The sequence below is a fragment of the Bufo gargarizans genome, chromosome 5, assembly GCF_014858855.1.
Source record: "Bufo gargarizans isolate SCDJY-AF-19 chromosome 5, ASM1485885v1, whole genome shotgun sequence".
Classification (NCBI taxonomy): domain Eukaryota; kingdom Metazoa; phylum Chordata; class Amphibia; order Anura; family Bufonidae; genus Bufo; species Bufo gargarizans.
This window is the reverse complement of record NC_058084.1, coordinates 277433476-277447610: the sequence shown is the minus strand read 5'-3', so window position 1 is coordinate 277447610 and position 14135 is coordinate 277433476. Positions and strand designations below refer to the sequence as shown.

Here is a 14135-nt window from a genome sequence, read left to right as displayed (position 1 = left end):
TTTGCCTATTGATGGTTGTGACAAATTCCCCTCTTTTGAGTTTGCCACGAGTACTTGGAGAGGACTACTTGCCAGCCTCTTACCATGTGATTACAGTCCCATGTTGAATGTACCTGTTTTATGTAATAGCTGCATAGTTCTATAAGTTCATGTATTTTGCTGTCTTTTGCTACCATGTGGCTAATGGAGTCTTGCCTCTGTCCTTGGAAGATAAGTAGATCACTTCTCAATTGTCTCCAGGACAAAAGACTGTGTAGGAGCGATGTTGGGCAGAGAAGCCATGCGTACAGCCAGGCCAAAGAGACTTTTACTAACTTTTGAACCCCTGGTCTAATTCGTGCCATTTTGGGATGTTAAATGTCTGTGTACTATAAAGGGTGGGACATCGTATATTTAAGTAGTGATGTCTGTCCCATTGGCTTCCAGTAAAGTCTTGTTCCAGCATTTAGCTTTGGCTCCTGCGATACTGGCAATACCAGTGATACCAGCGATAATAGCGATTTATTGCTCTGTGGATTCTTTGGCTGTGCTAACCCTAAGGGAAAAAGGGAATACTAGACTGTGACACGGATGATACAGTCACAATGGTGATGTCAGGGCGGTTTCTGGCAGCATTCAAAATGGCATCCCTGTCCCTGTAGTGAAATAATTTAATCAGAACAGGTTGTGGGTGTGCACCTGTCGGCAGAGGTCTGGTGGGACTCTTGGCCCATTCCACCGCATATAAATGGGGAAAGGACCCCAGTGCCACGTTTTAAAGCAAGACGTAGGGTCTTGGCCCTCAACTTTTTCAGGAATCCCCAGGAGACGCTGCGTCTAAGACGGTTCTCCAAATCATCCGTCTTGGCCATCAATGCTGAGATCTGTTGTTCATGGGTACGTTACTGACACGACCCTCCACCATTCTTCCATTAACTTTCTACAGATCATAGCGAATAAAGGTGAACTCTTGCTTCAGGGACCTCAATTGCTGCTGTAATGCTGTCAGGGTCACTCCCCACTTAGTAACTGCCCTGAAGACATCTTTTAGCGTCTGTTATGCACTCTGGGGAGACATGGCCCTCTTCTCCTCTATCCTAGCTGTCTCACCAACCTCCATAGTGTCCTCATGGGTTCCTCCTGCTGTAGTCTGGGTTGTCTCCTCCACCTCCAGATCCTCTTCCACGTAGGGTCCCTGCAGCTCTGGCATCTTCAGTAGTGCCCTGGAGTTCGCTGCAGCCCTCGGCACATCTCCCGCTCTGCCCCGCTTCTTTACCGTGGAGAGTGCCGGCGCCATCTTGCGCAGCGCTCTCCGAACTTCCTGCTGTCTCCTTTCTCTTCTTGGCAGTTCCTCTGGCCATCAGACCCCTCCAGAAGGACACCGGGCATTAATGGAGCAAGATATTTGCTGTATCCCCCCGTATAATTTTTAAAGTCTCTCTCCTTGTATTCCAATTCGTACCCTGGCTCTGTAACTTTCTCTTTGGACTTTTAGCATGGTAAATAGTGTTGCTTAAAGGAAATGTGTCACCAAAAATGTATCTGCCAGTTAAAACCTGTTTGCAGTTTTTTATTTTTTTATTTCCTGAACATTATTATGGGGCTGCCATCTGGGAGCTGTTCTGATTCACACCATCTCTATGGCTAGAGAGTCACTCAATTCGTGAACAATAGAGCAGTCATGCTGGTATTCCAATTTTACACCTAATATCATGAGGATTACCCTTCACATAGCATCCTTCCCTCACAGAAGCAGTAAATTGGCAATAGATTACCTATCATTATTGCAGATGAACAATTTTAATTTAACAGCATATTATTGCTGAATTATTAAAGTAAAAAATTCGAAAAAGATAAAATACCACTTACTGACTGATGTGTTACCTTAAAGGGGTTCTCCGATTTCAGTCTCCCCCCCCATCTGCCGGACCCCTCATGGGTGACACTATAAAAGGGGTTATCCGATTTCAGAAACTCCTAATGTCGTGGTCAAAAATGGAGCCAGTTATAAACTGTCAGAATGATTTGTTAAAAACTATTCTCTAGACCAGTGTTTCCCAACCAATGTGCCTCCAGCTGTTGCAAAACTACAACTCCCAGCATGCCCGAACAACCTTTGGCTGTGCGGGCATGCTGGGAGTTGTAGTTTTGCAACAGCTGGAGGCACACTGGTTGGGAAACACTGCTCTAGACCAGGGGCCCACCAGGAGCTGTGGTTTGCAGGCTCCTGTCCTGCTGGACAGAAAAACTGCTGATCAGGTAGGTGTTTAGTTGTGTTTCTGACTGGAGCGCCCCACATTGTTGGATTAATGTTCCTGCACTGTAGTAAGAGCGTCAAGTCCATGGCTGTCAGTGACAGCCCGGGACATGAAAAGACAGAAGCGATTTATTACCGTTTCTGCCTTCTTCTCAGAGCATAGCACTCAGGGCTATGCCGCTTTCTTTACTGAACCCAGGGATCATGTGATTGCTAGGTGACTCTGATCAGCTCTGTTTTCATTTGATTACAGTGCAATATACAATAGTAGACTTTTTTTTAATGACCTCTGGGGGATAAGTGTCAAAAATAAATTAAGTGGAAAAAAATATATATACTTAAGTTTCCCCAGGTCTTGTCATGACCAATTGGGCAACATACTTTATAGTAACATAGTACATAAGGCCAAAAAAAGACATTTGTCCATCCAGTTCGGCCTGTCATCCTGCAAGTTGATCCAGAGGAAGGCAAAAAAAACCTGTGAGGTAGAAGCCAATTTTCCTCACTTTAGGGGAATAAAAATTCCTTCCCGACTCCAATCAGGCAATCAGAATAAATCCCTGGATCAACGATATCTCTCTAGTAGCTATAGCCTGTAATATTATTACGCTCCAGAAATACATCCAGGCCCCTCTTGAATTCCTTTATTGTACTCATCATCACCATCTCCTCAGGCAGAGAGTTCCATAGTCTCACTGCTCTTACTGTAAAGAATCCTCTTCTATGTTTGTGTACAAACCTTCTTTCCTCCAGACGTTAAAAAAACTTGTGAAACACTACATATTACACAAAACCGGGAACTCATTTTAATAATTTATTTTGGAGTTTTCATATTTAAAGAATAAGGAGCTATATTTTGACTTTCAAAAAAAATCAGTTTTCGCAAAATAAATTGTACAAAAAAAAATCCCATTAAAGTATATTTAAAATTATTTTGGTAGTCCAACAAAGTTATTAAAACCACTTATTAAATCACCATGTACGCTAAATCACGCAAGTGTCTGGTCATTAAGGCTATGGCTACAAGGTGACTACTATCACTACAAAAAATGTTGCGCAACAATCCTGAGACATAAATGTCACATGACAAGTTGCAGTGTAGTTGTGCCCTCTCTGTCTCACGACATGTGTAGCCCTAGCCTAGGGCCCACAGGTTGGTCATTAAAGGATAAGTGTAGTAAGTGGTTGCTGCATGATGCCTGTCACACAGATATAACTTGTACTGGGGTGGAGGGTGTTCGCAAGAAACCAATGAGTGCCGTACTCCGCTATTTTTTGGCCCAATTACTAGGAGCAAGTTCACAGGGACACTCATTCCAGATAACTGGCCTGTATATAAGCAGATAAAGAAATAAGAAATGTACAATTATCGGCAGCACATCTCCCTGTGTAATCAGGGGTATGCTGCGGATAATCAGCAGAACTGAATGTAATAGGCTGATGCAACATTGTCCTATCGACATTGCATGGCCACTTGAAATGGTGTCCAATAATCACACTTCAGCATGATAAAGCACTCACATTCGGCCCATCAGTGTGAAGAGGAAGGCACAGACAGCTCATACTACACTGCCTTTTTCTGCTTCCTCAGCTCCTTACCTTCATTAAAATGCAGTCAAATAATTTTGCTTGGGTTTATACAAAAAAAAACTAAAGGGTCATTTTCTCACAAGGATAATATTTGAAATCTGTTACTGCTTGAGTCTGTGTTGGCGTACTTGGAATCAAATGTTAGCACTCCCTTAAACATAAGGCCTTATTCACACAGTCACTGTTTGGCCAGTGACTTTCATCAGTGATTGAGAGCCATAACCAGGTGTAGGTCAAAACCACACAAATGATTAAAATCGTGCAGGTGCACCAATCATGGATTCTGCTGTCTAAGCAGCAATCTGCCTCCCAGAAACTATGATCCGGTATATGGACGAGGGATCGCAGTAGTTGTTTGCATACTGTGAAGGAGATCGCTGCATGTTGTGTCGTCCCCTGTTTTTTTCTCCAGAGCATAGAAGACAGTGAATTATTTTAACACTTACCAATAAGACGAAGCACGGTGGCAATAATGATGTCTGGGATAAACTGAACAGTCAGGTTGCCCTTTTTGCGCTTCACCCACTTATCCAAAATTGGCCAAAGTTCTTTACTAGAAAAAAAAAAACAGTACAGATATAAGACATTACAGTGTAAACATATGGATTTAAGTCTTCTGATTGTTGAGTTTTTTTTTTTGTAAAAGTATGCTGAGAGCTAGGGAAAATATCATCTTCAGTAGTTCACATTCAAGTTGATTTTTCCATATTTCTGTTCCCTCAGAGGAATAATAGAAAAATCGGATCCGTTTTAGGTCTCGTGCACATGATTGCAACAGTATTGTAGTCTGCACACCACCGATCTTTCTATATGCATTTTTCGTCCACAAATATAACATGTTATATAACTTGCAGAGCATATATACGGATAAAGACAGCACACAGATAATCTATGCGCAATCAGCAAAAAAATGTAGATCAGGCATGGATGGAAAATAGGGTCGTGTACATGAGGCCTTAACCCCCATTTGTTTGAAAGGGTTATTGTGAGCACAATTTGCATTAGTTTTTCAATACATTTCATAAATCCGTTTTTTCTTTCCCTGAGGAACCAAAATAACCGAAAAGTCAACACAGATGTGAACTCAACCTTATGTGTTTTGATGTCAAAAACTTTTTGTAAATAAGAGTAGGTTTCCTACATTTTCTCATTAGTATAAAATGCAAAATAAACATTTTATAATAATCACATTTTTACTAACTGTAAAAACTACGTGCTCAAAACAAAAGAAATATACAGTTTCTGGCACACAGGTCGGGTGTAACCACCACAAAAGCTAAACAAACAATTTGTTGGAAACCAATAGTCCAATACTAGTTTTGTTTAGCTTGAATCTTAACCCCTTAAAGACCGGGCCTATTTTCATTTTTACATTTTTGATTTTTCCTCCTCATGTTCCAAAAGCCATAACTTTTTTATTTTTCCGTTCACATAGCTATATGAGGGCCTATTTTTTAGCAGGACGAGCTGGATTTTTTAATGCCACCATTTCATTTAACATTTCCTGTATTAGAAAACAAGAATAAATTCTGACACAAAATTGAGAGAAAAAAAAAAAACAACTGAATTACACTAAGGTTTTCGGGTTTTGATATCACAGCGTTCACTATGCACTAAAATGATCTGAAATTCTTACTCTGCGGTTCAATACGAATGCGGCGATATCAAACTTGAACAGTTTTTAGTTTTCTTTTACTACTTAAAAAATAAATAACCTTTAGAAAAATCTAAATTTTCTTTGCATCGCTATATTCTGATGGCCATAACTTTTTTTTATATTTCAGTCTACAGAGCTGTATAAGGGCTTGGTTTCTGCATACCGAACAGTAGTTTTTATTGATACCATTTTTGTAGTATATACAATCTTTTGATCGCTGTTAGTCAATTCTTTTGGGGGACAAAATGATGAAAAAAATAAATAAATTGACAAATCATGCGCTTTTAAAAAAAAATTCTGTTACGTCGTTCACCGCATAGGAATTTTTTATTTTAATAGTTCCGAAATTTTCAGACAGACAGTGATGCCCAATATCTTCATTTTTTTTAATGTATTTTTATAAATTGGGAAAGAAGGGCTATTCAAACTTAGTACGTTAGAATGTTTTTTTTTTCATTTTTTAAATGTACGAGGGGGCTCGTACATGGGATCTTTTGATCCCCTCTCCTATTCACCCTAAGGCCTCTTTCAAACGACCGTATGTATTTTGCGTTCCGCAAAAAATATGAATGACATCCGCGTGCATTCCGTATTTTACGGAACAGCTGGCCCCTAATAGAACAGTACTATCCTTGACCGTAATGCGGACAAAAATAGGACATGTATTAGGGTGAAGAGGATTTTTACTCCCTCCATTCTGAGCTGTGCCTCGTGCATAGCTCAGCATAGAGAATGCAATGGCAGGCCTGGATCACTTCAGAAGCGTCCAGGCTGCCATGGCAAACAATTGGAGCCCTGCAATTTCACTGTGTGGGGCTCCGATCGGAAGGAAGGAAGAGGAAGCCGCATCCCTTCACCTCACAGGTGCAACGATCAGCGTTAATCGTGGCACCTGAGGGGTTAAATGACAGGGGCAGCACGATCGCTGCTCTCTGTAAGTGCTGCCAGGTGCCACCCCAGTGACTTCAGCTTTGACCCAAGGGAGGAATTCCAGGTAGCTGGGCAGCTAATCTGTAGCTTGCAGGGTGCATAGTACTGCATTTACCAGCAAGCTGACATGTTCTAATACAGATGGGACACGCTGCCACTTGTAGTTCCACACTCAGACTGCTGCCTCTGCTCTATAGGAATGTTAGTGATAACTAAAGGAGTAGGTGTAATGGAGGTAACAAGACACAGAAGGGCTCAGACGACCACTTTGATGGAGCAGGGAACAGACCATACATGCAGGAGGATTACTTACACAAGTTCGACGGCCTGCTCTATCTATAGTGCCGCCGCCATGATCCTGAGTGCTCGCTGCCATGACAACCGTGATTTGCCAGCGCAGGACGCAATACAAGCCATGAGACGATTCTCCTACCAATAGGGAAGGGCTACGGACGGCGTGATGTTTCAGAAGGAAGACGGACATTTTGGATATGGGCAGTCCTTGCACTACGATAGTATCTAATATTCCAGTGGTAACTGATGACGTACAAGTCACGTGAGGTTACTTTACCGGCATGGAAGGGGGAAAGACTTAACCCAATGAAACCATGTAGGAAAAACTAAAAGGGACAAAAAGGTGTTGGAGCTACTAATTCGGCGGAAAGTGAGGAAGTGACCGAGAACAAGAGGAAACGAGAGCAGTGTACGAGAGAAGAGGGGGCTCCGGGAGTATTCTGAGAGAAGAGGACAGCAAATTGCGCATTCTCTGAGCGCATTGCGGGCCAGCGGGAGACCAGGGAGCGGGAGTAACAGAAAGCAATACACTCCTGCTCTGTGGTCACGTGACAAGCGAATCCTCGATCGAGGATTTGTGTGTGTCGAATTACTCGATTTAATAGAGTACTCGTTGCAGCCCTAGTTTTAACCCCTTCCAGCAGAAGCCAGTATGGACCCAATGCCCAAGCCCCATCATTGAAATCTGACTTGTCAATTACACCACTTTTACATTGACACTTTATATGTTAGGGTACTTTTACACTTGCGGCAGAGGATTCTGGCAGGCAGTTCCGTTGCCAGAACTGCCTGCCGGATCCGGACGCAAACTGATAGCATTTGTCAGACGGCTCCGGATCAGTCTGACAAATGCATTGAAATAACGGATTCGGATACCGGAAAAACTGATCTGGCATTAATTTTTTTTAACATTTTTTAAAAGGTGCCAACCCCATTTATAAGGCAAGAAATCCCACTTATTAAACCTGACAGGGCACACCTGTGAAGTGAAAACCATTTCAGGTGACTACCTCTTGAAGCTCATCAAGAAAATGCCAAGAGTATGCAAAGCAGTAATCAAAGCAAAGGGTGGCTACTTTGAAGAACCTAGAATATGACATTTTCAGTTGTTTCACACTTTTTTTGTTATGTATATAATTCCACATGTGTTAATTCATAGTTTTGATGCCTTCAGTGTGAATCTACAATTTTCATAGTCATGAAAATAAAAGAAAACTTTTTGAATGAGAAGGTGTGTCCAAACTTTTGGGCTGTACTGTATGTGGTCAAAAACTGCTGTATGGGCATACAGCAGAACTCAGAAGGAAAGAGCCATTAGGAGGGCAGATTTTGTTGGAATGCTTTTTGGACACCATGTTGCATTTGCAGAGATCCCAAGGTACCAGTACAATGGAAACCCACAAAATGTGACCCCACTTTGGAAACTACACCAATCAAGGAATTTAACTAGGGGTGTAGTTATTGTTTTGACCCCACAGGTGTGTCCCATAATTTTATGTGCATCTGAGGGTGAAAAATGAAAATTGCAACTTTTCCACAGATATGCCATTTCAGTACCCAATATGTTGTCACCCAGTTTGTGCCACTGTGAAAAGTTAGCACTCTACTTATTCGGCCGAATGCACACAGCCGTGTTCCGCGGCCGAGACCGGTCCGTGGTATGCCGGGCTCGATTCCTGTTCAGAGCAGGAGCGCACGGCGTCATTGGTTGCTATGACGCCGCTGATATACAGTAATACACTATACGAGTGTATTACTGTACAGCAGCGGCGGCATGAAGCGCACAGCGTCATAGCAACCAATGACGCAGTATGCTCCTGCTCTCAGTAGGAATACAGCCCGTGTTACCATTCAGCCTTAGGCCTCTTGCACACTGCCGTGTTTCACGGCCGTGTGCGGGCCGTGGAACCGCGGCCTGGATCCCTCCTGAGAGCAGGAGCGCACGGCGTCACTGGTTGCTATGACGCCGTGCGCTCCCTGCTGCCGCCGCACTACAGTAATACACTGGTATGATCTATACCAGTGTATTACTGTACTGTGCCGGCAGCAGGGAGCGCACGGCGTCATAGCAACCAGTGACGCCGTGCGCTCCTGCTCTCAGGAGGGATCCAGGCCGCGGTTCCACGGCCCGCATACGGCCGTGAAACACGGCAGTGTGCAAGAGGCCTTATGCTGTGTTTTCTAGTTTTAGAAACATCCTACGTTTGGTGCTATTCTATTGGCTGAAATATTACAATGCTCAGGTGTGAAACAGCACCATGCAAATTTGAGACCTAATTTTGTCACTTATAATAATTTAGATGAGAGCTTCCAGTGTGGGAAATGCGCTCCGTGTGGGAGTGCGATTTCCTGTTATGGACATTGCAACATAATGTGGTCAAAATAATTCAGTAGATACAAGGTCGGGCAGACACGCAGTATTATAAATCATGATAATGCCGTATGGTTTGTGAAAGAACCAGCATCCTTAAGTGGAAGTCACGCTCCCAAATGGATTGCGTTTTTCACACTCAACACACCTGTCTTAAATTGCCCTTACACAGCGCTGGCTGAGGTTTCCTGCAATGAAAGTCAGCTGTAGTCAGATGAAGATGACTTGGATGAGGATGAAGGTGGAAATTGTGCTTTACCCTTAGTATGTCTCTTTAGCTGTGAAATGTCTGCAGGCTATATTAACAATGGTACATATACAGGGTGTGATAGCTGGCCACTGGGAAATCTAGGAGGGAAAAGCAAGGCAATGGCTGGGATGTTGAAGAATCCACTTTTTAGCTCTGTGAATGGCCAGTATGCTACTGACTGGCCAAACAGTTGCGATCTCTTTACTGTCACTGCTTCTGATGACACGGAGACACTTTGAAGCTGGGACGTAACCATTTCTGATTGCACTAAGTTACATGCAGTTTGGACGTAAAGGTACGCCCATATGCGCTAAGAGGTATGTAAAAATATAATGTAAAAAAGCACAGTCAACAGAAGGCTTACTTTGCTAAAATGAGTAAGCTGTAGTACCTGATTACGTTTTCATGGGTCCAAACCCATTTCCGGTGGCTGCACAACAGATCAACTGCGAACACATATTCCCATACATTGTCAGACAGATCCTCTCCATACTTCTCACTTTGATGAAATTTGACATCAGGATACAGCTGTATTGCCATAAGGACACTATTCAGAAGGACGCTTACGTTCATTGGTGCACTCTGCAAAACAAGTTAGATGATTTCAGTCTTCACCATCATCCTTTATGGACTTTATAACTGACAATGCATACACTAAACAATATTATGACAACCACATCAGAAAATGCATTAAAAGGGGTATTGCAGTTGACTTCAGGATAGGTGATCAATATCAGTTTGACAGGGGTTCCTCAAGATAGGTCATCAGTCTCATATCGGCAGGGGGGATGGGGTTTGGTGTGATCAGCCGTTTAACCACTTCAGCCCCGCTAGCTAAAACCCCCTTCATGACCAGGCCACTTTTTACACTTCTGCACTACACTACTTTCACTGTTTATCGCTCGGTCATGCAACTTACCACCCAAATGAATTTTACCTCCTTTTCTTCTCACTAATAGAGCTTTCATTTGGTGGTATTTCATTGCTGCTGACATTTTTACCTTTTTTGTTATTAATCGAAATTTAACGATTTCTTTTTGCAAAAAAATGACATTTTTCCACTTTCAGCTGTAAAATTTTGCAAAAAAAACGACATCCATATATAAATTTTTCGCTAAATTTATAGTTCTACATGTCTTTGATAAAAAAAAATGTTTGGGCAAAAAAAAAAAAATGGTTTGGGTAAAAGTTATAGCGTTTACAAACTATGGTACAAAAATGTGAATTTCCGCTTTTTGAAGCAGCTCTGACTTTCTGAGCACCTGTCATGTTTCCTGAGGCTCTACAATGCCCAAACAGTAGAAAAACCCCACAAATGACCCCATTTTGGAAAGTAGACACCCTAAGGTATTCGCTGATGGGCATAGTGAGTTCATAGAACTTTTTATTTTTTGTCACAAGTTAGCGGAAAATGATGATTTTTTATTTATTTATTTTTCTTACAAAGTCTCATATTCCACTAACTTGCGACAAAAAATAAAAAATTCTAGGAACTCGCCATGCCCCTCACAGAATACCTTGGGGTGTCTTCTTTCCAAAATGGGGTCACTTGTGGCGTAGTTATACTGCCCTGGCAATTTAGGGGCCATATGTGTGAGAAGTACTTTGCAATCAAAATCTGTAAAAAATGACCGGTGAAATCCGAAAGGTGCACTTTGGAATGTGGGTCCCTTTGCCCACCTAGGCTGCAAAAAAGTGTCACACATCTGGTATCGCCGTACTCAGGAGAAGTTGGGGAATGTGTTTTGGGGTGTAATTTTACATATACCCATGCTGGGTGAGAGAAATATCTTGGCAAAAGACAACTTTTCCCATTTTTTTATACAAAGTTGGCATTTGACCAAGATATTTTTCTCACCCAGCATGGGTATATGTAAAATGACACCCCAAAACACATTCCCCAACTTCTCCTGAGTACGGCGATACCAGATGTGTCACACTTTTTTGCAGCCTAGATGCGCAAAGGTGGCCAAATTCCTTTTAGGAGGGCATTTTTAGACATTTGGATCCCAGACTTCTTCTCACGCTTTAGGGCCCCTAAAAAGCCAGGGCAGTATAAATACCCCACATGTGACCCCACTTTGGAAAGAAGACACCCCAAGGTATTCAATGAGGGGCCTGGCGAGTTTATAGAAAAAAAGTTTTTTTGGCATAAGTTAGCGGAAATTGATTTTTTATTTTTATTATCTCAAAGTCTCACTTTCCGCTAACTTAGGACAAAAATTTCAATCTTTCATGGACTCAATATGCCCCTCAGCAAATACCTTGGGGTGTCTTCTTTCCAAAATGGGGTCAGTTGTGGGGTGTTTGTACTGCCCTGGCATTTGAGGGTCTCCGCAATCATTACATGTATGGCCAGCATTAGGAGTTTCTGCTATTCTCCTTATATTGAGCATACAGGTAATGAGATTTTTTTTTTCCGTTCAGCCTCTGGGCTGAAAGAAAAAAATGAACGGCACAGATTTCTTCATTCGCATCAATGTGGATGAAAAAATCTCTACCAAAAAAAAAAAAAGAAAAAAAAGGAGGGGAAAGGCGTCTGCCAGGACATAGGAGCTCCGCCCAACATCCATAGCCACTTAGCTCGTATGCCCTGGCAAACCAGATTTCTCCATTCACATCAATCGATGTGGATGAATAAATCATTGCCGGGATTTATTTATTTTATTTTTACATACAAAGTGTTTGCCAAAGCATAGGAACGCCGCCTCCTCCTCAGCTCGTATGCTTTGGCAAACGTATCTGTTACTGCAGAGTAGAAATCTCGTCTTGCAGCGCCGCATACACCGACTTGCGTGTAATCTGACAGCAGCGCAATGCTTCTGTCAGAATGCACATCAGTGCTGCAGCTGGTCGATCGGTTGGTCCACCTGGAAGGTAAAAAAAAAAAAAAAAAACACAGGCCGCAACGCAATAATTTTATTAACTTTGGCACAGAATATATAAATTTAAACTTTTTTAACTGAACATTAACCTTTTTGCTTACTAGCGTTTTTTTTTTTTTTTTTTTTTACCTTTATAGAACAAACCTCTCCTTCCCCATGGGTCAATGTGCAAAGCGCAAATCGCCCAAAGATGTGGCGAAGTGCGTTATGCACTTTGTCCCAGGTGAAAGGAGACGTTTGCAGAAGCTGTGTGAGTGAATGGGCCCTAATAGCCCTGTGTGCCTGTCCTGGTGAGATGATCCCTATGCTAATAGTGTACCTGTGAGTGGTACTTTCGGAAACACTCCCCTAAGCATAGGGCAGGGTGGTCAGGACAGAAATAGCGGGTGTCACGCCTTATTCCACTCCTGCTACAGACAACATCTTTTTCGGGGTGACGGTTGGGTTGAGGTATCAGGAACGACATTGGGGAAATGTCGCTCGTGTAGACGGCTAACTACACTGGTGGATGGGGCCACGGAACCTCCTGGGTACAGGAGGTTCTCGATGATCTCTTCCTGAAATTTGAGGAAGGATCCAGTTCTCCCAGCCTTACTGTAGAGAACAAAACTATTATACAGAGCCAATTGAATTAAATATACAGACACCTTCTTATACCAGCGTCTGGTTCTGCGGGAAACTAAATACGGAGACAACATCTGGTCATTGAAGTCCACCCCTCCCATGTGAAGGTTATAGTCGTGGACTGAGAGGGGCTTTTCAATGACATGGGTTGCTCGCTCAATTTGTATTGTCGTGTCTGCGTGAATGGAGGAGAGCATGTAAACGTCACGCTTGTCTCTCCATTTCACCGCGAGCAGTTCTTTGTTACACAGTGCGGCCCTCTGCCCCCTTGCAAGACGGGTGCTAACGAGCCGTTGGGGGAAGCCCGCACGACTAGTTCGCGCGGTACCACAGGCGCCAATCCGTTCTAGAAACAAATGCCTAAAGAGGGCCACACTTGTGTAAAAATTGTCCACAAAGATGGTATCCCTTGCCGAATAAGGGTGACACCAAGTCCCAAACTGTCTTCCCACTGCTCCCCAGGTAGTCAGGGCAACCGACCGGCTCCAGGGTCTGATTCTTTTCCCTCATAGATCCGAAATTTGTGGGTATAGCCTGTGGCCCTTTCACAGAGCTTATACAATTTGACCCCATACCGGGCGCGCTTGCTTGGGATGTATTGTTTGAAGCCAAGGCGCCCGGTAAAATGTATCAGGGACTAGTCTACGCAGATGTTTTGCTCTGGGGTATACAAATCTGCAAATTTCAGGTTGAAATGGTCTATGGAGGGGCCGAATTTTGTGGAGCCGGTCAAAAGCAGGGTGGCCTCTGGGACGGGAGGTGCTGTTATCACTAAAGTGCAGGAAACGCAGGATGGCCTCAAAACGTGCCCTGGACATAGCAGCAGAGAACATGGGCATGTGATGAATTGGGTTCGTGGACCAATATGACCGCAAATTCATGCTTTTTAGTTAGACCCATGTTGAGGAGGAGGCCCAGAAAAGTTTTAATTTCGGAAACTTGGACTGGTTTCCACCGGAAAGGCTGGGCATAATAGCTTCCCGGGTTGGCGGTTATAAATTGTGTGGCATATCTGTTTGTTTCGGCCACAACTATGTCTAAGAGCTCCGCAGTCAAGAACAGCTCAAAAAATCCCAGGGCCGAACCGATCTGAGCTGTCTCAACCCGAACGCCAGACTGGGCAGTGAAAGGGAAAACTACAGGTGCGGCTGAAGTTGGGGACTGCCAATCAGGGTTTGCCAGCACCTCTGGGATTCTAGGGGCTCTACGGGCACGTCTTTGCGGTGGCTGCGACTGGGTCACTACTGCACGTGCCACCGTACCAGCTTCAACTGCCCTTCTGGTGCTCGCTACTTCAC

General features: G+C 43.3%; 1 protein-coding gene across 1 annotated transcript in view; it reads right to left on the bottom strand.

Moving 5' to 3' along the window:
* Nucleotides 1-14135, bottom strand: part of ICE1 (interactor of little elongation complex ELL subunit 1) — a 169175-nt gene that overhangs the window by 19954 nt on the left and 135086 nt on the right. The window contains exons 17-18 of the mRNA XM_044293011.1: nt 9720-9910; nt 4273-4379 (exon numbers count right to left, since the gene is read on the bottom strand). Of these exons, the coding sequence (XP_044148946.1) occupies nt 4273-4379; nt 9720-9910 (298 nt within the window). The remainder of the gene's footprint in view (nt 1-4272; nt 4380-9719; nt 9911-14135) is intronic.